At 38.3% G+C, this 27,387-nt stretch overlaps 4 protein-coding genes across 4 annotated transcripts; 1 reads left to right on the forward strand and 3 right to left on the reverse strand.

The window, feature by feature from the left end:
• Window positions 1–2,219: 2,219 nt before the first annotated feature.
• Window positions 2,220–8,434, forward strand: LOC103938565 (pre-rRNA-processing protein TSR1 homolog). Its single transcript, XM_009348586.3, is given in 23 exon segments — window positions 2,220–2,343; window positions 2,471–2,578; window positions 2,699–2,775; window positions 2,859–2,936; window positions 3,051–3,182; window positions 3,318–3,368; window positions 3,449–3,589; window positions 3,701–3,823; window positions 3,976–4,053; window positions 4,278–4,370; window positions 4,442–4,454; window positions 4,457–4,563; window positions 4,713–4,796; window positions 5,172–5,270; window positions 5,410–5,598; window positions 6,262–6,337; window positions 6,474–6,577; window positions 6,661–6,920; window positions 7,008–7,094; window positions 7,169–7,402; window positions 7,504–7,582; window positions 7,688–7,751; window positions 7,930–8,434. Coding segments are annotated over 22 exon segments (2,373 nt in total). The 5' UTR covers window positions 2,220–2,343; window positions 2,471–2,493; the 3' UTR covers window positions 8,049–8,434.
• A 2,843-nt stretch (window positions 8,435–11,277) lies between these two features.
• On the reverse strand, window positions 11,278–12,212 carry LOC108866601. The gene is made up of 2 exons (XM_018645534.2): window positions 11,695–12,212; window positions 11,278–11,516 (listed from the first exon to the last, which is right to left on the reverse strand). Exons 1-2 carry the CDS (start codon window positions 11,794–11,796, stop codon window positions 11,433–11,435), a joined length of 186 nt encoding a protein of 61 aa, XP_018501050.2. The 5' UTR covers window positions 11,797–12,212; the 3' UTR covers window positions 11,278–11,432.
• Window positions 12,213–16,276: 4,064 nt separating this feature from the next.
• LOC103938574 lies at window positions 16,277–20,577 on the reverse strand. Its single transcript, XM_009348595.3, has 9 exons — window positions 20,246–20,577; window positions 19,945–20,118; window positions 18,994–19,399; window positions 18,621–18,904; window positions 18,452–18,520; window positions 18,301–18,357; window positions 17,961–18,013; window positions 17,794–17,869; window positions 16,277–17,604 (listed from the first exon to the last, which is right to left on the reverse strand). Exons 1-9 carry the CDS (start codon window positions 20,287–20,289, stop codon window positions 16,668–16,670), a joined length of 2,100 nt encoding a protein of 699 aa, XP_009346870.2. The 5' UTR covers window positions 20,290–20,577; the 3' UTR covers window positions 16,277–16,667.
• A 2,597-nt stretch (window positions 20,578–23,174) lies between these two features.
• LOC103938581 (carbon catabolite repressor protein 4 homolog 3) lies at window positions 23,175–26,958 on the reverse strand. The gene is given in 15 exon segments (XM_009348602.3): window positions 23,175–23,626; window positions 23,884–23,968; window positions 24,076–24,161; window positions 24,236–24,347; window positions 24,560–24,672; window positions 24,774–24,806; window positions 24,910–25,002; window positions 25,154–25,240; window positions 25,412–25,493; window positions 25,585–25,637; window positions 25,743–25,808; window positions 25,924–25,955; window positions 25,958–26,086; window positions 26,578–26,769; window positions 26,772–26,958. Coding segments are annotated over 15 exon segments (1,365 nt in total). The 5' UTR covers window positions 26,857–26,958; the 3' UTR covers window positions 23,175–23,509.
• Window positions 26,959–27,387: the final 429 nt, after the last annotated feature.

A 27,387-nucleotide genomic window follows, 5' to 3' on the forward strand; every position in this document is an offset into this window, starting at 1 on the left:
TTTTTATAAGAGAATCACACGATTTTCACAACATACTTGCAGTTTCAAGTGTGTATTTGATCAGCATTGTTAAATACATCATCCAAGTTTAGTTCAAAACATATAGTATGAGGTTTTCACACATCTCGTTTATCAACGAGCAAGAGTACTTATGTCTAAAAAACCTGTTACACTTCCATCCCTATTTTCTTTATCTTTTGACATCTTAACCTAAGGAAAGTGCATGATAATGTTAGTGGCAGGATGATATTAAGGACTTCGGTGCATACGATTGGATTGGACGTCTCACTAAATTAAACAAAAAGAGCAATACGATTGGATTAGATAACTTCCTAAACCCTAAACCCTAAACACTACTAACTATTGACACGAGAATTGCTCACATTTCACACTAAGGAGATTATTCTGCAAATAAAGGCAGGGTATTTGTACCAGAGTTGCAACTATTAATATCTTCGAGAGATATTGGACCCTTATGGCGTCTCGTACACATTCCGACGATTGGCCGAGCGAATTCTTTCAACAATTGCCAGCATTGAGTTCTTCAAACCATTGTTCTTCTCTTCTAATAAACGAATTTCATTTTCGAGGAACTGTTTTTCCAACATAAGAGCGTGTAGTTCGTTAGCGTTACCATTGTCAATGTCCTTCTGAAAATCTAAGCACGATGCGATAACGGAAAGCAAGTGAGGTAATCGGAGAACTTACTGGCGACGGTGAGGAGTCCGGTGAGTTCAGATTGCGAGAAGTAGAGCGTCTTGGTGAGGTCGGATTCTTTGGCGGCCAGAGCGCGTTCGACATCGGAGCATTTGACGATCTCTGACTCATCTCCCGCGTAATCTGAATATTCGCCTCGATTTCTTCGTTCACCTAATTTCACAAGCAAGAAGTTTCTTTTTCGATCGATGACGATTGTACTAAAAAGGGGAAAATTGGGGGAGATGAAGCGTTGGATGAGATCGGAAATGGAGGATGAGGAGATAGAGTGTACCTGGTCTAGCATGTCCTTGTATGTTGATATTTGGCAAAGGATCGCCCGGAATCCTCCATTTTTGTATCTTTTCCGGCGACTCTGCGTGTGCGCTCAGTTCAACGACTCTCTGCTTCCAGGTTTCTCCCGCCTTTTTATATCTGCAGAACGCTAAAAGTTTATTAAGCCTATCGCAGTACGGCCATGCACTCGAAGTTTCTGGTTCAACTCCTAATATTCGCTTGGATTAAAAAAAAAAAAAAAAAAAATGGTGCTATCTATATATTCATTTTTATATAATACATATTTTTCTTAATTTTCTACTGTTAGATCGAATAAACTGAATAATATCAATAACAAAAATTAGTAAAGTTGTGTAGGAGCTAAAAATGAGTATTTTAATAACACTACTCTTAATAAATTACGCGTGTATAGTGTTTTACACATAAAAAATGTCAATCTTTTATATGTATTATTGACACAAAAATATGTTGAAAAATAAAAAATTAATGTTTGTTTGGAATTGCTTTTGTAGGGGTTAAAAGATGAGTTTTAATAGTCAAATAGTGATTCTAACTTGTTTGTGTAAAACCAAACATATAGACGAGCTCTCTTTAACAATAAAATGACGAGTTATCTAAAAAAAACATTTAGAAGTATTTTTAGCTCATAAAAGGGTATTACAAATGCTTTTTCAAGAAACAGTTGGATTATGAATACAACATTTTATAATAAACGAAGAAATACTTACAATTATCAGTGTTTTATTGAGAAACAATCTCACGCATTTCCTGAAGTATAGTTTCGAATTTCAACAACTGAAGTAGCAAAATCACAACCCTATAATACTTGCTACCCTGATAATTGAAATCTTTCTCTTTAACTCATTGTGTTCAAACTCTCCCCCTAGCATAGACTAAAATAGAATATTAGCTTGTAATAAAAAAACTACGGAAAGGATCCTTTTCGGATCTCTTTCATCAAATCCTCCCCATCAACTAATCTTGACATTCGAAATTTGATCAAACAACTAAAAATATAAACTCACTTTAAAAGTTATAATAATTTTAACCGTTGAATCAAATTTCATAAACCCAGATTGGTTGATGGGTGAGGATTTGGTGGAAGGGATCGTGAGAGGATCTCTTTCCAAAAACTACATCACCAAAGTAGAACTTCCCTAAACCCATGATTTGGCAGAGTACATTAAGTAAAACGCAGCGTTTTGAGCTTCCCCAACCCTACGTTTAAAAACTTGAAGCCCGAAATTTCACACGCACCCCGCCTCTCTGCTTCTCTCCCTCTCTTCTTCTCAACCATTCTCTCTGTTTTGGCGGCACCGCACTGAGTTATCGACTGCGGCGGCGAGTACGGTAAGCTTTTCGACGCATCGCTTTCTCTCTCTCTTTCTATATATATATATGTATGTATGTATCCAACTCGGCCTGGCTGCTTACTCGGTATATTCCTAATCGTTATTGCACTCGCCGCCGCCTGCAGCGTTTCTCCCTGCAAGCGTTGCGATGGGAGGCTCGCGAGCTCAAGTAAACAAGCAGCACAAGACGCGCTTCGCTTCAAAGTCATCTCGCAATCTCCACAAAACTTCAGGTTCTCTCTCTACTTTCTCGCACTTCTTTTTTATTCAGCCTCCTTTTCGTCGAAAATTTGAGACATAACGGCTATGAAATTCAATCTCTGTGTATAAGTTGAGTGTTTTTGGTGCTTCAGAGAAGAGTAGGATCGGTAAAACTGAGCGCAATGTTGCCAAGGGAGCTCGGGCGGCTCGCGTTCAGCGGAGCAAGATGGTAACTGGTTTCGAAATTTCCAGTCTTTCTGTCGTTTCGGTTTTTCGTACAAAACGTCTAATTTGCATTTCGATGCTTTGTAGCTTCGGGAGCAGAAGCGAGCGGCTCTTTTGAAAGAGAAGAGGGCTTCGAGTGGATCAGCAAGTCCTCCCCGTGTCATTGTGAGTGTTTTGTTTACAGTTGGCATTGATAGAGAAAAGCGTTTTGAGTGGACTAATGCGCAATTAGGATGTTTTTATCAGCTGTGTAATCTTTTGAAGTTCCGCTAATGGCAGGTTTTGTTCGGGCTTTCTGCTGATGCGAACCTAAATTCACTTGCTGAGGATCTTTTATCCTTGTTATCTCCGCAAGGTTATGAACCCACATTTCCAACGGTTGCTTCTCCTGAGTACAAGCTGAGAACGACGGTACCCTGCCTCTGCTGCTGTATTTTAAGTTTTTAGTCGAATGATTATCATATAAATGTTTTGTGTTGGTCGAGTAATTAACATCCATGACTGATGTGAATAATTTTAAGTATCTAATTCATGGTATCTTTTTAGGTACTGAAAGCACCTCATGGTGATCTTCCAACATGTATGGAAATGGCCAAGGTAAAAAAGTCTGTCACTTGTGTATTCTTCCTAAGTTTTTGCTTGTGTTTCGTTTGACAAAAAGGTTCTTTGAGTTGTAGGTTGCTGATCTCATCGCTTTTGTGGCATCAGCGAGCTCTTCATGTGAAGGAAGAACGTCTGACTACATTGACTCGTTTGGAAGTCAATGTCTTTCTGTTCTTAGGTCCCTTGGTTTACCGAGCACTGTGGTGCTAATTCGTGTATGTTTGTCTATCGGCTTTATATATTCCTGGAAATACTTGCAAAATAGGAAAATTAGGTTGTGCGTAATTTGACATAGGATTTATTCTCCTTTTGCTTCGTGCTTGTAGGATCTACCTGCTGACATGAAAAGAAGACATGATTCAAAGAAAATATGTACGTCTAGTCTTGCTTCTGAATTTCCTGAGGATTGTAAATATTATCCAGCTGATACAAAGGATGAGTTGCACAAGGTAACTGTTGACTCTAGATTCTTTATCTTAGGTTTATGCTTTCTGTGACAAAATTCAGAGTGGGTTATAATTTTAATGAAGTTATTTTGTTTTATATGTACATAATATCATGCCTCTCATAGATTTCCCTTGTCATCTTACTATAATTGCAGTTCATGTGGCTCTTTAAGGAACAAAGGCTTTCAATTCCTTACTGGCGAAGTCAACGGGCTTACCTGATGGCCCAGAAGGTGCTCATTTTGAACCTATCTAAGTACTTCGCTGTCATTCTTTGTTGGGTAGAGGTGGAAACTAGTAGGAAATTATAGGGGAGAAGTTTTTCTAGTTTGGCGAGGCATGTGTGCCTTGTAGAAGAACAACTATTCTTAAAGTAGAGTTGAGTTTGATAAATAAGAAAGATGATTCAAGTTATTTTCATCTGTGTAATAAGCTAACACATTTTGTATTTTTATAGGTTGATGTGGTAGCAGATGATTCCAATTTGGGAAAGTGCACCCTTCTCCTTACTGGATATATACGTGCTCGCAGTCTTTCAGTGAACCAACTGGTAATTAGTTCATCCAAAGACATGTCCTTGGTCACATGATTTGGAAGTTGTCTTATTTTCTTTTATATTAGGTTCATGTTTCTGGTGGGGGGATTTCCAGCTGTCCAAAATGGAAATTCTCAAGGATCCATTTCCTTTGAATGCAAGAAAAGAGCAAGATGTCATGGACTCGGATGAAGTGGGTGATGCAGAGGTATTAGCTGTTTTATTTGAATGGAAGTACAATGTCTGTAGAATAAGTTATTTCCTTTTTAATAATAAGATTTGATGTGATTAATTTATTTTGTGAAGTATTTTTCATTTGAAATTTTGAAATATTCTGTGCTCTTTTTCTTCTTCAAGGTCCTTCGTTCTTTGGTTCCTGATCCTATGAAGCAGGAGGCTTTACTAGTTGAGAATGTTCCTGATCCCCTTGCAGGTGAACAGGTAACAAGATTACCCTTCTTCTATTAATTGTTTGTCTTACTCATTTCCATTAACATAAATATGGGTTGATATTAAGAATATGGCTTGTATATTGCTAATCCATGAATGAATAAAACAAAAATAGGGGGATTTGAGTGGAATTGCATGAACTATAAAAGTAGAATGTCATGCTAGTAAAATTTTGCACCAGAGCATTAATTACTTCAGATGAATGCTTTTGACATGCCAGCCAGCTTTTTCCCATGCTCCTATTTCGCTTGGCTAATGTGATATACTTTCAGATTTTCTTAGTTTTATTATGAAGTTTGGTGAATTATTGGACTGGTTGTGGGACAAGTTACAACTTCACTCAAACCTAAATTCTGTTCTTGTCAGACATGGCCAACAGAAGCAGAAATGGCTGAGGCTGAACAAAGTCAGAAGCAAAAAAAGAAGAAAAAGAGAGCTCTTCCTCGAGGCACTTCAGAATACCAGGTCGGCATCTTTTCTTGTCAATTCCTTCAATTCTGAATGTTTCTTTGTTATATGTTAGTCACATATTTGTTTGTTGATGTTGAGAGGTTACAGACAAACTTTTAGTGGTATACCAGAGACATGATTTCGGTTCTTGCAGGCTGCTTGGATTGTGGATGATACAGATGAAGAGGAGTCAAGTACTGATGATGAAGCTGATGGTATGATATTGGATGAGAGGGACAGTGGTTATCCTGGTGAAGATGACAATAATTATTCAGATGAGAGCGACGATCAAGCTTCAATAAGGGACTCTGATGGAGAAACTGATGTTGATTCAGTGATGATGGTGAGCTTTGTATGTTATTTGTGCATCAAGTGATCTTTATTGTATTACCAGAATTAGTCGGTCTCTCTGTTCTCATTGAAAGGGTTTCTGATCTAACATGAAGACACACCAATTAACATGGAATACTATCATGTTGTTATTCATTTTCAAATGTAAGGAACATTAAGATTTAAGAATACCAAAATACCAACCACATCCTCTAATCATGGATCGCAAAGGTAAATTGTGGTTGCTTTTGGTCAGATATTACTTCTCAATGGTCAGAATCCTAGTGTTTCTCTAGGGTAAGCTGAACCACTGACATAGTACTTCAGACAATAGGTTTTTAAAAAGGTGCATAAACCACTCACTTTAATGGTTTGAATTAGATGCTGCATAGTAGGTTTTCGCTCATGAGTTTTCTACGTTATTGGTTTTTTCTCTATCTATCTATCTGCAGCACTTTCATTAATTTGTAAAGAATTCATCTGTGAGCATTTAAGGTTTATGGGAATTTTTCAAAAAGGAAAAGGACCCAATGTGTATTTGTCTGTAAGAATTCAATTGTCACTGTACTGGTACTAGTCAGATTGCTAATATTTATGTGCTGTCATTAAGAAGTTTACTTTGTTTGTTCAAGTTCTGTATATTATAAGACTTAAATTTTTATTCTTTGTTTTACAGGAAGGTGAAAACTTGACCAAGGAACAGTTGGAGAATGAGATTCGAAAAATAAAGCAAGCACACGCTGATGATGAGGGTACTTGTCTTTTTAGCTATGTTCTATCTGTCGCTACATGATTTATATTATAAAAACTATATCTGTAGCACCTTTATGTCAATGTTTAGTGCTGCATTACCTAGTTGGCTTATAATGGTTATTTTATATGTTTCAGAATTTCCGGATGAAGTGGATACACCATTAGATAGTCCAGCAAGAAAACGTTTTGCAAAGTATAGGGGACTGAAGTCCTTCAGGACCTCTTCGTGGGATCCCAAAGTAATATTCTTGTACTTGTGTAATAGTCGTTCACTCTATTTGTATCAATTGTCAAACTGACGTATGTCTTTGATGAACTTCAGGAGTCTTTGCCTGCAGAGTATGCCAGAATCTTTGCATTCGATAATTTTAACAGAACACAGAAAAATGTTCTTGCTAAAGCTTTAGGAATGGACCAAGAAAACAGTGATGACTGTGCCACAGCAGGCTCATATGCAAGGCTGTATATCACAGAAGTGCCAACTAGTGTTGCTTCTAAATTATGTATGCATGCGAAGACAATTCCTGTTGTAGCATGTGGTCTTTTGCAGCATGAGTCCAAGATGTCTGTACTTCATTTCAGGTATCTTCTAGTTGAGAAAAATTTGCAGTTCTGTGGTCTTCTGAAGGGGAGGTTTTCTCATGATTGTTGGCGATCTATGTTTTGCAGCATAAAGAAGCACGACACGTACAATGCTCCTATCAAATCCAAGGACGAATTAATATTTCATGTTGGCTTTCGCCAATTCATTGCCAGGTAGTATCTCTGATGCCATCAACTTATATACTTACTGAATTTTAGTGATTGACGCTTTTGCTCGTCACTTGCAGGCCAATATATTCAACTGACAACATGAACTCAAACAAGCATAAAATGGAGAGGTTTCTACATCCAGGACGTTTTTCCATGGCTTCAATTTATGCTCCAATCTCTTTTCCTCCACTTCCTTTGATAGCTTTGAAGAGTTCTGAAGGGGTGGCCGCTCCACCTACAGTAGCTGCTGTTGGTGCACTGAAATGCATTGACCCTGACAGAATTATACTAAAGAAGATTACTTTAACCGGGTATGATTCGTTCTTTACCGTTGGGGGTGGCGACCTTTTGTAGTACAGATGTTTTCCCTTGAAAGTTTTGATTTATTAAACCACAAACATATTTGATGCAGTTACCCTCAACGAGTATCAAAACTGAAAGCTTCTGTAAGATACATGTTCCATAACCCAGAGGACGTTAAATGGTTCAAGGTGAGATAGTAGACAATCTTTTAATTTTTAAATTTGTTTTGTATTGTGTCAAGAAAATTCACTAGAATCATTACGGTATGTTTTTAATGTCCTTGGTGGTGGCAGCCTGTTGAAGTCTGGACAAAATGTGGTCGTCGTGGTCGCATCAAGGAGCCTCTTGGTACACACGGTAAGATTACAGAGCAATCTGTTCTCTTTTTTTTTCTTTCACCCCTTTCCGCTATATCGATTTTTCAAGTCACTGAAATCTCCGACATACCCAAATAGTTCGAAACAGATCGTGCTTTGTTGTTGCATTTAGGTAGCTATTAAGTGCCTTTTTTTCTTTCCATATGATTTTGTTTCAGGGGCATTGAAATGCATCTTCAACGGGGTCCTCCAGCAGAGTGACACCGTATGCATGAGTTTGTACAAGCGTGCGTATCCCAAGTGGCCGGAACACCGCTTCCCAATTCTCGATGCTTGAAACGATTGTGTGCGGGCGCGAGACACTCATCCTTAGAGTGCTTCCCGATTCTTGATGCTTGATAAGATGGCGTCTCGGACGCGTGAAACTCTTTCTTCAGAGGCGGCTTCCAAGCGCAGAAGAAAGTCACGCGTCTTGTATATGGGAATGAAGCTCTGGTTCAGATTGTTGATTCCAGTTTCCAGTTTTGCCTGCTCGGACACCCGAAGTCGCGGTTTCCAGTTTTGCCTGCTCGGACACCCGAAGTCGAGTGTCGAGGACGTAGTTGTAAAATCACTGCTGCTTTTTTTCTTTGGACACTTTAGGAGAACAGAGATTTGTTTTAGTGTTGTATTGATTCTCCATTCTAAATTTCCAAGTTATACCAGTGTGCCCTTTTATGTTAATGGCGTTCTTGGGTTTATATAGTCGACTCTATTTAGTCGGATAAAGCTTTTTATTATTGTTGTTGTCGGGATTCTGCTGTTTGTTCACATCTTCGAGATGTCTCCCAAGTTTTTTTTCGTAATAAAAAGTTTAGAGAAGATCGGTTACTCTCACCATCAATGACAAAGTACATCCACAAGCTTGAGCTAGAAGGACTTCTGCATGACACTTAACCGGTAGTTGTCATCAGTGTAGATTTACGCTCGTGCACCAGTGAAGACTGCTGAACAGCGAGATTTCTCAATTCAACACAATGATTTAGCTAAAAATGTATTTCAAAGCCAATTACGCATTGCCTTGCATTCTAATCTTTTGCCGTAAGATTGACTTAAAATATTGCAGCAATAACATCTTGTCGCATGAAAGTATGGTGTAATGTTACCACTCTTACACTAAGGACGGCATTTCAAGACAATTATGTATTATAAATTTAAGGACAAAAAATAAAAAATAATCCAACCCAACCGCGCATAAGCACACGCCAACCAATTCAAATATCAAATCAAGCCTTTGCTGTAACTGTGAGCAGATAGAACTGATAAGAAGACTAATGTGCAGTGCAAAATACGTAGTGGGAGTAGTACAATGAATGATGAGATGGAATGGATGGATGAAATAAATTATTTTTAAAACATTTCATTGGGAAGGAAAACGTGAAAGTGAAGCTTCAATGACTCTTTTTTCTTTAAGAGAGGGAGAGAGAGAAATCTGTTTACGTACAGAAAGAAAGAAAAGAAAAGTATAATTTTCAACAGAAAATCAACGGTGCAAAAGTAGCACCCAAATTACTTTTTAAATATTTCATTGGGAAGGAAGAGAGGGAGTGCGCAAGGAAGAGAGATTGTGAGGATAGAGCCAACCAAATCCTTTCAAACTGACATCAACAAACTCCAAAAAATTTAAAAAAAGAGAGAAATTTGAGATAAAAAAATATATTGCTGACAACAATACATGACAGTAATTTGTAAAGAAATAGTTTAAAAAATAGTGATAGTGCTAGTGTTTGATTTTAAGAAATTGTCAGTGTTTAGTTTACGAAATAGTTAGCTTTTTGTTTAAGAAATAGTCAGTGCTTAGTTTACGAAATAGTGACAGTACTAGTTTACGAAACAGTGATACTACTAGTGTTTGGTTTGAAAAATAGTCAGTGCTTAGTTTATGAAATAGTGATAGTACTATTACTTGGTTTAATATATATAGTCAGTGCTTAATTTAAGAAATAATGTTCAATTTAAGAAGTAGTCAATGTTTAGTTTACAAAATAGTGTTTGGTTTAAGAAGTAGTCAATGTTCAATTTAAGAAATAATGTTCAGTTTAAGAAGTAATCAATGTTCTGTTTAAGAAATAGTTACAGTATTAATGTTCATAAAACTAAATAATGAAAATTTTCTTTATTTTTGATTTTGTAATATTATTACTTAGTTTGTTCTAAAACAATTGAAAGAATAATCAAATAATAAAATAATAAAATAAAAATAAAATGTTTATGGAGTGAGGTGAAAGGTGAGAGAAGAGTGGGGAGAGGTGAAAAAATAAAATTAAGAAAAAAAAGAGAAAAAGTTGATGCAGATGGGTGAGGTGAAAGGAGAGAAAAAAAATGAATGTGAACATACGAAAAAGGGAGAGAGAGAAAGAGATTGCACGGTTAAGTGAGGAAGAGAGTGTGTGTGATGTGATGCGCGGTCCCGTGCGTCAGTATATGTTTTTTTTTTGTTTTTTTTTGTTTTGTTGTTATGTAAAACTTTTGTCCTTTTCATTAAAATTTAAATTCTTTTTATGAGGTATTCATCAATTCCCCCTTGAACTTATGACCATTGGCCAATTTCCCCCCTCAACTCTCAAAATTAGTCAATTTGCACCCTACTGTTAATTTTTTTTTTTTTTTTTAAATTTTCTATCTATTCTTTTCTTAATTTTCAATCTTTCTAATAACTTCCAACAAAGTACTAAAATTAACATAAACTCACCTGCATAATATAGGGTAAAATGTACAAAAACATAATATAGTTAGTATGTGATATGGGTTGATTATAAGAAAAAGTTATGAATCGGGTTTAAAGCATGTAGAAGAAGAAATAATAACAAAAAGAAATAATAATCCTAGACTCATGGATCAAACCTATTTCAATAAAATGGGTTATTCTTAATAAGGAGTCGAAAATTATGAATAGACTAGCCATTTTTTCACTAAAGCTCGATTCTCCGCAATTTACTTGAACTTAGCTTTCACTTTTATAAAGAAAATTGTATTCACATACAAAAATTTATGCATCAATCCTTTTCGTTATCAATTTTGTATAGTCAAAAATCAAATAAAATTACTCCATACTGATTTATTATGACTAATAATACTATCTATGATAAATTGTAAAATTCTAAATCTTAATCTATTTGTAATAGGATAAAGATATAGGAACATGATTAACATACATCTTATTTAGTTTCTTACACACACTTGTTTAATTATGATCAAATTAAAAAATTAACAGTAGAGTGCAAATTGACTAATTATAAGAGTTGAGGGGGGAAATTGGCTAAATTAAAGTTGAGGGGGGAGGGAAGTTGACTAATTATGAGAGTTGAGGGGGGAAATTGGCCAAAATTAAAGTTGAGAGGGGAAATTAGCTAATGGTCATAAGTTTGGAGGAGAAATTGATGAATACCTCTCTTTTTATTAAAGTTTAAGCATTTTTTATTAAATAAAGTTAGTAGATGATTTTTGGTTAATTAAAAGTTTTGAGAAGCCCTTTTCATTAAAGTTTTCTATAAATAATTTTTAGTTTTTCATATATAATTGGCTTGTAAAACCGTTAGAGTGCGGTCACCGAAACAGAAAATTTCTCGTACAATTACAAACGTTATACAACTCTTGACAATGTGGTCCAAAATTTCAATTTCTCAACAAAAACAGGAGCAAAAATGATTAAAAAAAAAAAAAAAAAAAAAAAAGCTAAAATCTACAGAGACTCTTCAAACTCGTCCAATTTCTCTCTCTTCTTCATTTCAATTTCATACTTTCTCAGCCTCTCCTGCACTTTCTCCTGCAATCACCAAAACCCGACAGATAAATCAGACCAACACATAAATAAGAAATTCGATAAATTCATGCTATTATTCCAGTGTTTGGCAGCTGAGAAAGCTGTAATTTTCTTTTCCGATGGATTCCCGGAAACCAAACAGAGTCGGAGAGCTAATTAAGAATATGAATATTCCGCCGACCTTGTAGCTTTTCTCGGCGCGGTCCATGACGTAGAAGCCGAGAATGCCACCGAGAATGGTGCCGGAGATGATCCGGACATAGGCCCAAGTATTCCCTGCCATTTTCCCTCTCGCTTTCTCTCCTCGATTTTCTCGGGAAAGTTTCAAGCGGCGTCCAGACGGTGGTCGTGGATCTCTTGACTTGTAAATGTGTTGAGTCGGACGGGTCACTGAACCGGTTAAAAGATCCAATAGGCCTAAGATGGTTGTGGGCTTGGAAGAAGGTTTTCTATTTTAGATTTTGTTTATTTGGGCTTTTGGCTGGTTTGGGCTTTGACTTTGGTTCGGATAAAGGGCAATGATTTGATACGTGGTATCATAACACGACAACGATAAGTCACGCGGGGCACCAGTTCTAGTTAAAGTAGGTTAGCGGGGCCACTTTGGCATGTATGTCACGTGGTATTACGGTTACAATCAAAATGTTTCCTTGACAATGCCACAAATCATAAGTTTCATTACTTGTCTCTTGTATTCATAACACGTCACTAGTATGTCACGCAAGGCATGAGTAATAGTTTAAGTGGATATTGATACCACTTTAGCATTCATGTCACGTGTTGTTGCGGTTATTACTAAAATATTTTTGTGTTAGGACTGTAAATCGTACGTTCATTATTCGCTTCTCGTATTCATAATACGACATTGACATGTCATGTAGGCCATGAGTTATAATTTCAGTGGACACTGACACTACTTAGGCATGTAGGCCACATGTTAATATGAGTATAAAAAGTTTTTTTGACAGTGCTATAAATCGTAAGTTCATTATTCATCTCTTGCATATGGAAATCAACAGAAAGGCTGTATCATCTCAGATTTGGTTTCCAATATTTCTATATTTCATTACCCAAAATGCTCCAAATCTTTTGATTCATTTTGTAATTCTCATCTATATTTCAGTATATAAGGGGTGAGGATGTATGTTTCTAAACATCTCCTAGTTTCTTTCTCACAACACACCTACAAAGAAGTGTATAATCACCATTTAATTCTTGGTACGGTAGAATTTCTTTTTCCTATGTCAAAAGATGTCTTAGGTTTGAATTATTTATCTCCAACTAATAAAAAGAAAAGAAAAAAAAAAGGCGCTTCTTTTTCTAATGTTGAAAGAAACCTCAAATTCGAATTCTTCATCGTCCTTGATAAAAAAGAACATTAGATAATTTGATTTCTATAATGTAATTTCGTGCCATGGTTTGATATAATGTGTTTGTACGTCTTATTGTATTTTTTCTATTTCTTTCACTAATTTAATTACTTACATATTTGGTATATAATTTACTCTCTACTTTTCAGAGAAAGTAATTGTCAACATGAAGTAATAACTTATGAGAACAGAAAACCCATGATTTCTTTCAAATAATGAGATAATTTGAAAAGCTAGAAACCTTGCTAATTTCCCTTCTTTTTTTTTTGTCATTTTTCTTTATATAATTAAAAACTAATTAATGTACAAGTCGGGCTTCTTGTAGTTGAATTAAATTGTTAATTATGTGAGTATAAAAGTGATGATAAATGCAGAATTGGAAGAATGGAAGCATATAGTCGAAGCTGTTTACTGCAAAAGTAGTGTTTTGCGGGATGAAGTTGAGAATATAGCAGACGAACTGCGGCGAGTGTCGTTTGGTCATGCACTAATCTGACAGAACTTGCTAATTAACACACAATCCGCGGAATACTCCCTACTTACGTACGTCACAGTTGGTAATAACGTACGCATGTACGAGTATTTGGTGGATCTGAGCAAGTTTTGTCAGATTTTTGCATGGCCACATGCCACTCGGCGCAGTTCTTCTGCCATTCTCAACTTCCTCGAACACTTCTTTTGCAGTAAATAGCTTCGAATACTTCTAGTCTTCCTCCAACTCTGCAGTTGATTCCAGAAGAGACCTCTTTAGCTTCTCCCTTCCTACACTACCATACCTACAGAATCCCCAAAAGTAAATTTCTGTCCAAATCCAAGTATCTGATATAAATTAGTCCACCTACGCATGTTCTTATGGAGAACTTTTCGGTGTACCTAGAGCACGATCACATGACGTTCCTATTTTATTCAAACCATCACATGTGTATCTGGTTTAATTAATATAACCTTTATATAAGTGGAACTTTATATATCAACTATATCGTCCACCCTTATTATAACACGTGAAATGATACATTACGTGACTTGTGTTTTCGATACCTATATCTCGACCTCTTGGTCATATATAGCCGTTACGTTTACCTTGAAACATGCCTAATAACAAAAGTGAGGTGGCAAAGAGCAATCCACCAGGCCCCACCTAGTGAATAGTGCAGTGCATAGACGAGGAGTATGCAGTGAGAGAGTGAGAGCTTTAAAAACACAAACCAAAACCTCTACTTATCTCTCAGTAATGAGTCGGGAGTCACTGAGTCAGTATGCTTAGATCTGATCAGAAGAGAGAGAGTATTCAGCTTTTATCTTTCATATTTCTGCGCAGGTTTCTTCAGGTGATCAGAAAGAAGAATCAATGGCAGCACAAGCAGCAAGGTATCTAGTCGTGGTGGTTCATGGAACAGCAGCTATGGGGCCCTAATGGAACACCGTTCTCTCAGACTACCTTGAAAAGATCTGTCAGGTTGAATAACCTTCCGTTCCCATCAGCACGGACTAAATCTTGTTTTGAGTTTTGGTTTAGGAACCTAATCCTCAAGGAAAATCGCGAGGAGGAGAAAGTTATGGACACCAAACAATGCCTACCGGGAGACTCCATGAGAGCTAGCTATCACAAATATCAGCTCAGGAATACAAAACGCTGATGGCGGCTGTAAATGCTGCAAGTCGCATATCCAAACATGGAATACGTAAGCGTTCCGCAGCCCTTTTCAGGTACTCAAAAGACCAATAGGGCCATAGGCCTTGGTCCTCTGCGCCCTAAAGCGAGCCAAAGAAATTTCTCGGGACAGCGTGGGACAAACTTAATTGGTGCCCTTGTTGCAGGAACAGCAGTTGCAATAGTGCCTCACAGATTGTATGGTGGGCTGGAGCTTGCAGCTAGTTCTAACCAAACACCCCAAGACGAAACCTATGTTCCGGCATGGGAGGTAAAGTACAGCTTCATGCATAGGATATCAGTGTAATTTTGCTCCAGTTCAACAAAATTCATCATTTTTTCAGTTTCCTGATTAAGTATATGTGATCAGACTTGTATGTTAATTTACCTTTGCCTGCTTTCAGGGAACAATATCCGCTATGAATCACGATCAACCAATTCCGGTCAACCGAGCCAAGGTATGATTTAGTAATCATATGAACTTGTTCATCTGCACACACAGCCATAACTGATTATTTCGCTAAACATTTGATACGAGACTTTTTTCCTTACTCTAACAGGCCTATAGGAAGGCCTCAACACCGCAATGGTAAGTCTAACATCCTCTCTCTCTGTTCCGTTTATCTGGCAACTTGAATCACTCTTTCAGGCTTACAGCCGATTGGCCAGAGACACTGCAGATGGGCAATGTTCTGCGCAGTCCGCTTTCAACAGACTGCGAGTCTAACAACAAAAACCACTCTTTCCTTGTTCATAACGTGTGAGTGTGTACGTATGCCTCAACTTAATACGTATATATCTTCCGGTGTACCAGATCATGCCAAGGACACACACATCCTCAGATTTGAGGTTATGAATCATCACCCAATATTTGATAATCTGAGAAATAATGAGCTTGTAAGCCATCTCCTAATGAAAACAAATTTTCAGCGTTTTCTCTACTCTTTTGTGCTCATCTCAAGTCTATTAATTTGGATTTTCAGTGTTCTAGAATCAACCTCCCATCTCAATCGACGATCTTCCCCCTGCCGAAAACCACACCTTCATCGAGACTATTTTCCATTCGGTCAGTGAGAAAAGATATATTTTACATACCCAAGGGGCTATAATTGGAGATACCATTGTTTTTGGTACATAAGTTCCGATAAAAATGGAAAATGCCCTACCTTTGAGTGCGGTTTGAACTATTGATTTACGTAATTGGAAGGGAACTTGATTGCAAGACCCACCCGTCGAGCAGGGATGAAAGTCGGCCTTAGTGATCCGACGGTGCCGAGTGGAAGGGCCGTCGCTCAACGGATAAAAGTTACTCTAGGGAATGTTTGGCATCTCGATGTCGGCTCTTCGCCACCTGGGGCTGTAGTATGTTCCAAGGGTTCTTTTTTACAAATTCGCTAAATGTATTTCATTCGAGGATACTAGGATTAAGTCAATCAACATTTCAACTAAGCTACCTTTAATCACTCAGGAACCCCACCTTCCTCAACATATTGGCGAAACATCTGGTGGTTTGGAACGGCATCATCTGCTTCATCAACAACATCAACATGCCCAAACACATGGTCTGGAACAGCATCCCTCTGTTGTATCACCTACAACAGTTTGCTCCAACAGAAACAACGATGGGGAGGATACCGAATCGCTACTAGGTTTCGGGAACACAAAACCGAACAAAAACAGGTTCCCGACAATGATTTGTACAATCTAGTAAGAAATAGGACTCAGTAGTACAGCACACGAACTTATACCAAAACAATGTACACAAATTCTCATCGTACAAATATCAAAAGTAAAGAAAGTTCAGTTGACGAAACTTCCTACGCTGTTATTTAACGTTACATGACAGAGACAGCATGATTCTCAGATACATTACAACATATACACACATCGGTTTTTGTACAAAGCTCAATCCAAGGTACACATATATATATACAAGCCTTTGGGCAGTTAACTTCCGGCGAAAAAAAGGAGGGGGAAGAAAACACGGCAGTAACTATTCACAACTGATTGCCCAGGAGTAAAGACTTATCTGACATATTCAATCATCTACAACAGTAATCTGTACCTGAGAATGTAGCACATGCCAATCCTGAAGGAAAAAAGACGGAAATGCATGCGTTTTCTTGAACTCGATCAACTAGTAGCTGGGGCTCTCTTCTTCAACTTTACGGCCTTCTGACTGGATTGCTGCTTTGGAGCTGGCTCAACAAGCAGCAAGCGTGACATGACATATGCCAAGAGTTCTTCTCGGTGAGAAAATGTGAAGTCCAGATGGGCGTACTCAAACTCATTGTAGGATACATCAACACCAGATTCCTTCATCAACTTATAATGTTTTCTGACCATCAATGGCCGTATAACCTTGTCCTTTCTTCCAGCAACCAGATCAACAGGAACATCAATAAGCCCATAGTACTCCCCCAAGTCGAATGGCTCTGGACATCCGTACACCTCCATATTAGCAGAAGCACTCCCATAATCAAACATTCTAAACTTCCCTGCACGCTTCATTTGTGCAAGATGGAGAGCCACTCGGAATGATACCCCCGGCATGTCATTCATGTTATAATGTGGTAACCCTAAAACGCCAACCCAATTTGAGCTATCCCCACCAACAAAATAACTCATTAAGGTCTGAACCAGTCCCCCAACAGCGGGATAGTTATGGAAGTCTCGCGCCAACTTGTTCAGAAGCATGCGAAAGAACCTGGTTGGTATGTAAAAACCAGGCACAAGAGGAGCCAGAAGAGGAGCCAATAAAAGAAAAACATGCTCCATAATCGTAAACATAAAGGTGGAATCACCATGGAAGCCAGCGGGTGATAGTAAAACCAATCTGGAGAGTCTGTGTGGTTTCTCTTCTATTCTCTGTGTTATAACGTACATAAGTGCTGCTGCTCCTCCCAAGCTATGACAAATGGCACAGAGTTTGTAAGGTTGACCATCATTTGTTTCTTCGTCAAGATCAGGTTGACTAAGTTTCAATTCAGCAGTTTTAACTTGGTGAATCTTCTCTATCATTGCAGGAATATCCTGAGTCCCGTGCTCATTAATGGAGTACTGCCAATACCTGCATTGGGTTTCTATGTTCAGTAACTTTGTTCATACTAAAGTACTCTATGGAAACTGCTACTTTGTGCTTAGAAAATCTGAATATATTGCAACCTCATTCCGCCCCCTTGATAATTTGAGTTCGAGAAGGAATCAAGGATGAATATTTCATATACAATATAGCATGCAGGTTACATAAGCAACTTACTGTCGTGAGGAAATATTTTTGTTAACATGTTCCCTAGAAACCAAGCCACGAAAGTTCCCAAGGAAAACATCATATCCTGCGAAAAAGAAGTGCCATTAGCATATTTCTAAGCCAATACAGCTGTCTGTACTGCAAGCTGTATATGCTTTCCAAGGAAATATGCTAACCTTGATCGTAAGCTGCAAATGCTGGTGAACCAACCACCCCATTAGAGACCCATCTGGAAAAAGGAAATAATCCATTAGAAATCATTTGTAAAGCTAACTATTATAAAACAAATTATTTTCAAAGCGTAAAAATACAGGAGAACAGAACATGATAATGAGCCGTAAATAAGATACACCATTCTAAAACCGTATTTTTAAGATGAAAAAGTTGAACTATAGAGATATTGTAGCAGGAAGGACAACGCATCACTCTGATAGCCAGTGCCACCAACAAACTTCCACTCGACATTTGAGACGTAGTTTCTATAACACTTGAAAAAGGATAGAAGAAATAACTTACCCCATAGATGAATCAAAAACTCCATGTTGAAGATAAACAGCTTTCCGGGAATCACGTCTGCAGCATCACAATACAATATTAGACACCGCAATTTTTAAACAAAGTTATTCACCAAGGAAGGAAAACAAAGCCAAATATATCGATTATATACCTTGGGAGTCTTTCCAAGAGAAGAACATAGCCATCATTAGTGATCACATGAATAGCTTCATATGGGTACCTAATAGAGAAAAAAAAGAATGAGCAATTTGCAGATCACGTGAAACATTCAAACAAAAAGTGAAAGGTTCTTCAATCAAGTAAGCGTACCAAAGCCTTACCCAAGCTCTGTTATGACATCCTGACAAGTCCGAGCATCGGTATTTAGCGAATGCTGAAAAGAAGTATTCCTTTCTTTAAGAGCTGGATCATTCTCTCCAAGTGAAGCTGTGGGAACAGTCACTTCTGAATCATTACCATGACTATATTGAACACCACCACTGCTCAGTGAACACCATCCTGATAGTGTTTTAAAAGCCACTGAAGGGGAAAGAACAAAATGTGCTGCCTTGTGAACAACATCAAAAATAGCTTCTATGAATATCTCGATTGCTAGATGAAGATCCTGTTGGGAACAAGTTAAAGATGAGAAAACTGGAAGAGAAACAAACGATGCATGTTATTTTAAATGGCATAATTAGCCCGTGAACAGACCTCAATGACTCCACGTCTCCTATCAGTGGTTCGGTGAACAATGTGATCCTTGAGAATCTGTACTTTACTTATCGTTTGCAAAGCCTCATTGCTTCCTGGTGCAGCAGAGGCTTTTGATGATCTAGAATAAGACAACTGCAAAATGCGAACTGGAATCCCAAGCAAAAACCTGGCGGGAAACAGAATCCAGAAAAATATGTATCTGATCCACATCCACCACGACCAGCGCCTATCGTGCTTGCTGAAACTAGAAGCCCGCGAGGCTCTTGAACTTTGAGAGGATGGCGATGCAGGAGATATGTCATCATCACTATCTTCATCTTCATATGCGTAATCAAGGTTCGAACCATCAGAATCAGAATCCACAGAAAGCTCGTGTACAAAACGATTGAAAGAGGACACCCCACTACAAACATCAACGAAAATGGACATGTCAATCAGCAACTAATATTGATGCATCAAAACCTTACACTTCTTACAAGAAGATAGATAGATATTACATAAAAGGAACTAACTTGATATACAAAATAACTACTTCCCACCAGAAAAAACACACATTGATTTGAATAATCCCAATTCCAACAATTACAGAACAAACTGCCAAGTGATGGAAAATTTTCAAAATTCTGAATTCAGTCAATTTTTCGTACAAAATAGCAACTGCCCACGAAAAAAATTACACCCTAATCCTATCCATTCATTTATGATGAACAATCCCAATTCCACAAACAAAAAATAAATTGCCAAGTAATTAAAAAAAATTTAAATTTCTGAATTCAGTCAATTATACATTCAAAATAACTACTGCCCACCAAAAAAATTACACTCATTCATCACGAATAATCCCAATTCCCCCAATCGCAAAATAAAATTACCAAAAGAAAGAAAATTCTCAAACTTTTGAATTCAATGAGCTTCCAAATCTTTCCATGATCAAAACCCAAAACTTACTTCTCCATCCAGCGAGGAAATCTGGGTCCCCGAAACGTTGGCCTGAGCTCCCATCCATGAATGCCTTCGAGAATGTTCGCCTTCCCCGGCAGAAACGTCAGCAACAGAGCCGAAATTCCATTGATCAGCCGCACGACATTGTTCAGCGACTCGTACGTGAACGTCTTCACAGACCTGCAACCCACCAAAATCAAACCAAAACCCAATTTCAAAAACGATTCCAAAAAGCCAAATTCGAAAACTTTTTCCAAAAACAATTCGAATTCGAATGGATTGGTAAAAAGAGAAGGAAGACTCTCACTCTTTGGTGACGGCGATGATGTTGTCAACGAACCGTTGAATCATCTCATAACAGTAAAATCAAATTTAAAAAAAAAAATTGAATTAAATTTCTGGAAAAATCGAATTCGGAAACTACAGAGTCGAAACCAAAGAGCAACGCTTCTCAAAATCTCAAAAGGAAAGCTGCTTGGTTGGAATCCCTAAACGCAAAAAATCCGAGCGTCAATTGGGAAGAAAAATCGAGAGAAAATTTTGGAGCCCCGATATTTGAGGGAGTCGAAGACGGCAAATAGAGGGAAGGTAGCGGGTGATCCTTTGCCGTACAAGGCGGAGGGGGCAATACACGCGGCGGGCCCTGATTGGTGGAGTCAAACGCGTGTCGATTTCTCCTTTTTTCTGGATTTTGTGTTGTGTTCACGAGAACACGTAATGGTACCAAAAAAGGGGCTCGTTGTGCACGTGGTTCCGGATAAATTAATCAGGTGGGGCCAGCATGAAATTAACGGACAGGATATTACGACGGTCAAAGGGATTGTGCGGTTTACGCCGTGTGGCTTGCGAGTTTAGAGCAGTGTGGGACCACTTGAGCTTTACGGTGTCACGCAGCCACGGAAACACGAACGCCGCGGGCGGCATTGCTTGGAAGTTAGGAGAAATGAGTGCATCTTGCCGACCATTAGTAGAAGAGTGTTTGATACTTAGGTCGACTCATAACCAAATAGATTTTGTTTCAACTTAATCATTTATTATTAGATATTAATTTTATCATAAAAAATTGTTAGTAAAGGAACCATACACACATACATATATATATATATATATCAACGTTGCGATATGGGACGTGTTCAATATTCTCCCTCAAGTGGCCACACATGGAACCAATTCCACATCGATCCTTTTATATCTTTTTTCTTCTGGAAGTGGCAAGTTAGGATTATTTACCCCTTCAGGGTTTAAAGAGGTGTTGACTATAAAAATTACAAAACCTACGTGGCGCGCAGGGCGAGTAATTAATAAGCTAACTACGTCCTTCGGTTGAATGCGGGGCGTGCCAACTCGTCGGCTGAGCTCGGCCGAGGAGTAAAATTTGATGTTGTCGCGTTGGGTGCGCTGTTGACTTCTGTATCTTGCGATTGCGACCGAGGAAGGAACGCTCTCGGCCTCTGGGTTCTATAGCCTGAAGACAAGGCTACTAATTCTACGGAGTTCACAAGTCATCGGAGCCTGATTCGGTCACTGTGATTATGTTCGTCAGAGTATAAGCACGCCGAATCGAGACCAAACTATATGGGCACAGGTACTCGAATGTGATATATGTCTTGATGGTAAACGTAGTTCGGCCGTCGGAATGCCGAACCCTGAAGCTTACCTGCGAGTATCCAATCATAAAACCACTCGGCGTCCAATGCGCCGAGCAATGCAATTCGTAACACCCAACTACGCCGGAAAAGCTTAGTAGGATGACCTCTACCAACAAGAGTTCGAAAACCCTTCTCGGCCGAGACTTAGATAGATAATCGGTCGACCTCGACGCAGTGCTGTTTATCCAAACTGAAGGTGCTCCTCGGTCGGCTGATTCTGCGGCAGCAGTGCTGTTTATCCAAACTGAAGATGCTCGCCGGGTGCTTCCACAGTGCTGTTTATCCAAACTGAAGGTGTGTCGGCAGGAACAGAAAAGGGAAAAATCTCAAGGTGTTTGAGAGGTTTTGCGCAGGGCAATTGTATGCTGATTGTGAAGGTCCTTTCTATTGCGTAATTTCTGGTATTTATAGCACCTCGTTCCCTGAAACCCATTCGAATTTGGATTGAGAGTCCTTGTCCCATTTTTCCTCTAGCTCGAACAATCCTACCCCTTCTGGGATTCTGAATTTTCCTCCTTTTGAGGCTTTATTTCTTGCTGGTTGAGAATCCTGGTCGCATCAGGACTTCCTCGACCTTTTCTACTCATCTAGACTTCTTAGGATAGGATTTGGCCGACCCTGCCAGCTGGCCCGGGTTTTATTATTTGGCCCATAGCATTTGTCATTACCTTGGGCCGAGCACATCTTGCTGCTCGGCCCAACCATATTATTTTGGGCCCAAACAAGAGGTTATGAGGAATTTCATTATGTTCATGGCCACAATCAAGCAAATTCATAAGCTCGGAGCATCGAACCCGAGACTTCCATATTTTTTTGTTTATTGGAGAATCACAGTTCACACCCTTACCACTGAACCACTTGATGTGGTTCACATCGGACTTTAAGAGAGGAAGCATTGTATTACATTAAACCTTGGTAATTCGGACGCGAGACGGACCCACAAGACACATAATCAAATCTGCTTTAAGATCATATCAGATAATAAGAGCAACATAGCACTAATGCACTCCTAGCCACACCAACATTGTTCCAACTTAATCATCTATTACTGGTTGTTGAGTTTTATCATAAAAGATCTCGATATTATCAAAGGTGGAACCATACACTTGTATATTGTATTCTCAATTTCCTGATGCAAAACTTATGTTAAACAAAAAAGAATGCTGGCCACATTTTCATTTTGTCTTTTCTTATTTGGACCGTGCTCGAACTCCAAAAAGCCGTTTCTGCACTTCCTAAGAAGGAAGTCGATTTTTTTTGTTTTGGTATTGCATCCGCTCTCCTGATGAACATGAATTTAATCTCAACTATGAACAATTTGCGAAGAAAGTTAAAATTCTATCATAAAAATAATTGGTAATATAAAGTAACTTAGTGAACTTTTGCATAGTTTAATTCCACACCGATGTAGAACTTAATCCTCACATTCTCACAGTTCGAACCCCAGAAAAAATCAAAAGAAACTAAGGTATGCGACTACTATACATTAATCATATGATTAGTTTAATTTTGATCTAATGGTTAAATTATTGGTGACGATGATGATTTTTTTGTTTGTGTTTGTTTTGATTAGCATGCAGCAGCACCAGCTTCAAATGATCGATGCTCATAAATTTTATTTTTTTTTCCATTTGTACACAAATTTTATTTTGTTTTACCGTGTATAAAACAATAAATCCATGCTTCGCTACTGAAACTCAATCACAAGTGGACATCATAATTTCCGATGTCAATTATTCAAACACAAGTCCATTTATGATCAGCTTTTCGCAGCCAAGCATGGTCAATACAATACATGTTGAGGGGAGCAACGATATAGCTTTATGTTCCGTTTTACTTGCTATTCAAGATATAAAACATCCTTCTGCGGGCGCAAGAATATTAAGTTTCCGGATGCATGGTATGCCAACAAGTTTCCTTCTCTAAAGCTTGGAAAACGCTGTTCTGCTTGACGATGCAGCAGTTTCTTTGTTGTCTTCATTTGTGCCCGGTTTGAAGGCGAACTCTGTAACTAAGGCCAAATGATCGCTTCCCACTTTCTGTGTACAAGTATGAGAAAATGGAATCAGATTTGAAGATAACATTATTTACATGCACACGCACACGCACACTCTTGATCATATACTGCGAACTGGACCTATGCCCCTGGGAGAGAATCACACAAGCGCGCATGCACACGCACACAGAACCTCCATCAACCCCACAAGTGCATCTATATGTCACTATTAACGATTGAGAAGCTTCGTAAGGTTTTAGTTCGAATGCAATCAGGTAGCAGAATCAAAAGTTGCCCTACCTTGCAAGGGAGGCTACCAATCTTCTGCAGAACATCAACTGGAACGGTGTCTATAACTCTAGTGGGCACAAGTCCATCAGAGTACCTATACCCAACACAAGAGTTTCATATGATTCATCAGCATTTTCATTGTCATAACCAACTCCACCAACATTAGAATCGTTGTTACAGAATTTAAGAAAAACAATTTACCATAAGTAGTCAACGGTTCCAAGAAATTTTGAGTGGTAGGTAGTAGCTACAGGTTCACCATTGGGATCCCGTGTTCTTGTAGAACCCTGAAAATATGATATACTACATAAAAAAAACTGGAGTATTAAACATTCGGGTGGTAACGGAATAAAATTTGTACCTGCACCGTGGCATAGGAACTGTTAAGCTTCATCGGATGCACAACTAAATGGCAATTGGCATCTCCGGTTGCAACTCTAATTTCTTCGTCTGTCCAGCAGTGCTTCAGCAATCTAAAATAAGAACGTTTAGAGCAAAATAAGACAACTCGCCTCAGTCATCTTGTTTATAGCAAAGAGCCCAAATCTGTTTAGCCAAATTCTTCAATATATGATTAGAATTTGGTTGTGAAGAATGTATGCATGTCACGTCTGTATTAGGACATAGGAATTAAATAAAAACAGAATCGAAAATATGTATCTGCTTTAACATATATGAGACATACCCGTCTATCATTGTAAGTGGACTGCTAATTTCTTGTTTGGCACCTAAAACTTGAGCAGGATTACAATCTCTCTGCCCAGATAACTCTCTTCTGTCATATAACATGATATTCAGCTGTAAAAAAATCATACAGATTTCAAAATGAATGTTGGATGTATTGCATCCATCAGTATCCGTGTGACCAAAAAATAATATTCAAGTGGATAGCAACTCACCTCAGATTTTGACAAGAACTTGTATATTGCACTCTGTCAATAAGCAGGGAAGCAGTTCAACTTAGTTTGTCACTGTTAAAAGTAGGGCACAATGACGATGAAATTTGTATGAATTTTGGACTTAAGAATATCCAACCTTAGGAGTGATATTGAAATCGCCGCAAAGGACAACAGGGGCATTACCCCATCTCTCTGAGAGGATTTTCGCCCTTGATATGAGAAATCGTATCTGAAGCACAACACGGTTCAATTACTGATCAAGCAATTTAGCATATTGCCCCAACATAAGGTATATAAGCCTTCTTTATCTCTGTTGGGAAACAGACATTTTTGCATTTTATTATGCACCAGAAAATGAGCATCAATGTAAAAGAACTTACCTGGCCTAATTTTGCTTCCCCTCGGGTTGGGTTATAAAGCACGTGGATGTTACCGATCACTACATTTCTTGATTCAGCTTTTTGCGTCTGCCTGTATGAATGAAATTAGATGTGGAAAGGCTGGATACCATCTAGTTAAACAGCAGAATTGTTAAAGATTTCCGTACGACAAGGTTGATAGACTTGATCTGAGGCCAAGTAATCTCAGAACCGTGACTGGTGTAGAAAAGTATTGGCAAATGTTTACAAGTGATCTACCTCAAAAACCGAGAGTTGCGCAACATTGTCACCAAGTCCATAGCCCTTGAATTCAATACTCTCTTCCTCCAACAACCAAAAACTGACATAACGAGGTGGAAAATTATTCGATTTATTGTGCCATCACAAGCACTATAAGCTGTAGGAAATAGAATAAAACACAACTGTCTTACTTATCAGGTTTCCAGAAAATAGCGCAACCATCAACGGAACCTCCAGTGCGTCTCTGTCATTGCAAGCATAGTAAAATCAACTGAAGGGAATTGTATCTAAAGCACTTGTTTTCTTCAATCTCATGGACAAAAATGGTACACGACACGGAAATATCAACCTTGTATGATCCGACATATCCCACTTTCGCTAGAATCTCCGAGAGCTCAAAATACTTGTCTACTTCCTAATAAACCACCCAAACAAGAAGAAGTTCAAACCCCACTTAAGAGATTTTTTTCAAAGACTACAGAAGCAAATAACAAAATGAAAACAGCAAATTAATTAGGCTTACTACTCACTTGCAAACACATTATATCAGCGTTCCATTCTCAAGTTCATCGCATATGACCCTCCTACGATAGTCCCATTTGAGATATTTGGAAGGCACATTCCGGTACATATCTCTATGCCAGAAAGCATTTCGATCCCCCAAAATGTTATATGATGCAACAGAAAATCTATCTGCAACACAGAAGTTTATATAGTTATTACATTATTAGAGATAGTTTTTAATCGACAAAATCTTATATTTTCATCACAAATATGGATGCTATGATATAAACTATCAAGTATGTTTGGGACTGCTTCTCTTAGTGCTAAATGCGTCTTCTGACACCCAAAAAGCTCGTATCATAAAAGTACTTTTTGAGGAAATTAATTCTTTCAGACACTTCCCAATACATTCTCCAAAAGCACTTCAACAGGTTTTTAAGAAAACATTTATTGCATAAGTACTTTGAGCAAAAATAAACAATCCCTAACATGCATACACACATATTATACTTTGAGCAAAAATAAACAATCCCTAACATGCATGTGTCGATATCATTATCGCTAACTATATACCATTGATACATTTTTCTTAGTAAAACCAAATGTCATAATACAAAACCAATTATATTATGCCAACTGAAAAATCTCTCAGAAGGAAGATATAAGTAACATATACGGACCTCGAGAAGCGAGTGGTTGATTTTCTGCTTGGATCCAATGGCGTACGACGTCCGGCGGAGCATGACTGTACTGTCCCTGCTTGTACCACGGACGACTAGTCTGGGAACCAGTAGATGACGATGATGAGGAGGTGGACGAGCCTTTAGGAGCGGCGGTGCAGCAAGAAACGGTGGTCTTGCAGAGAAAGGAGAGGAGGGGCTAGCGGTGGTGGCAGTCGGTGCGGTTGTTGCAACGGAAACGTGGCCACCGCAGAGCCAAGAGGAAGCGTCGCACCGCATCGTAGAAGATGAGGTGGGTGTTGTGCGAACGTGTGAACGTCTTACGGTTTCAGAGGGGATTTGAATTGGATTTGCCTATCTTCTCAACTTGTTGACTTTTTACTTCCAAATTCCAACTGCTTATGTAAACTTTGGCGCCAATGTTATTATCTAACAGGCTGATTTACTGTGTGATTAATTCCTGGTATTTTTAACCTTTTGATCGATTAATTAAAAAAATCAGTGAATGGAAATAAGGAAAGGTGTGTAGACGTAGAAAATAAGTGTGCGGGTATCATTTTTTTTTTAAATCATATTTGGTATTAATTATATTCTCAATTTCTCATGTTAGACAGATAAATTAACTCGTAATTAAGATTTCAAGATAACAGTAACCTCACGAATTATTTTCAGCGCTACTCTAATTCCTTGGGAAAAAAAGCCAATTTCAACATCAAGCCTTCGACAATGAATTGGAAATGGATCATAAGTTTGATACATCAAAGGGGAGTTAAATTTCTGAGTAAATTATAATGGTACTCAAGAATATTT

This window comes from the organism of the source record quoted next, unplaced genomic scaffold (genome assembly GCF_019419815.1).
Source record: "Pyrus x bretschneideri cultivar Hongxiangsu unplaced genomic scaffold, Pyrus_bretschneideri_v1 Contig3, whole genome shotgun sequence".
NCBI lineage: Eukaryota > Viridiplantae > Streptophyta > Magnoliopsida > Rosales > Rosaceae > Pyrus > Pyrus x bretschneideri.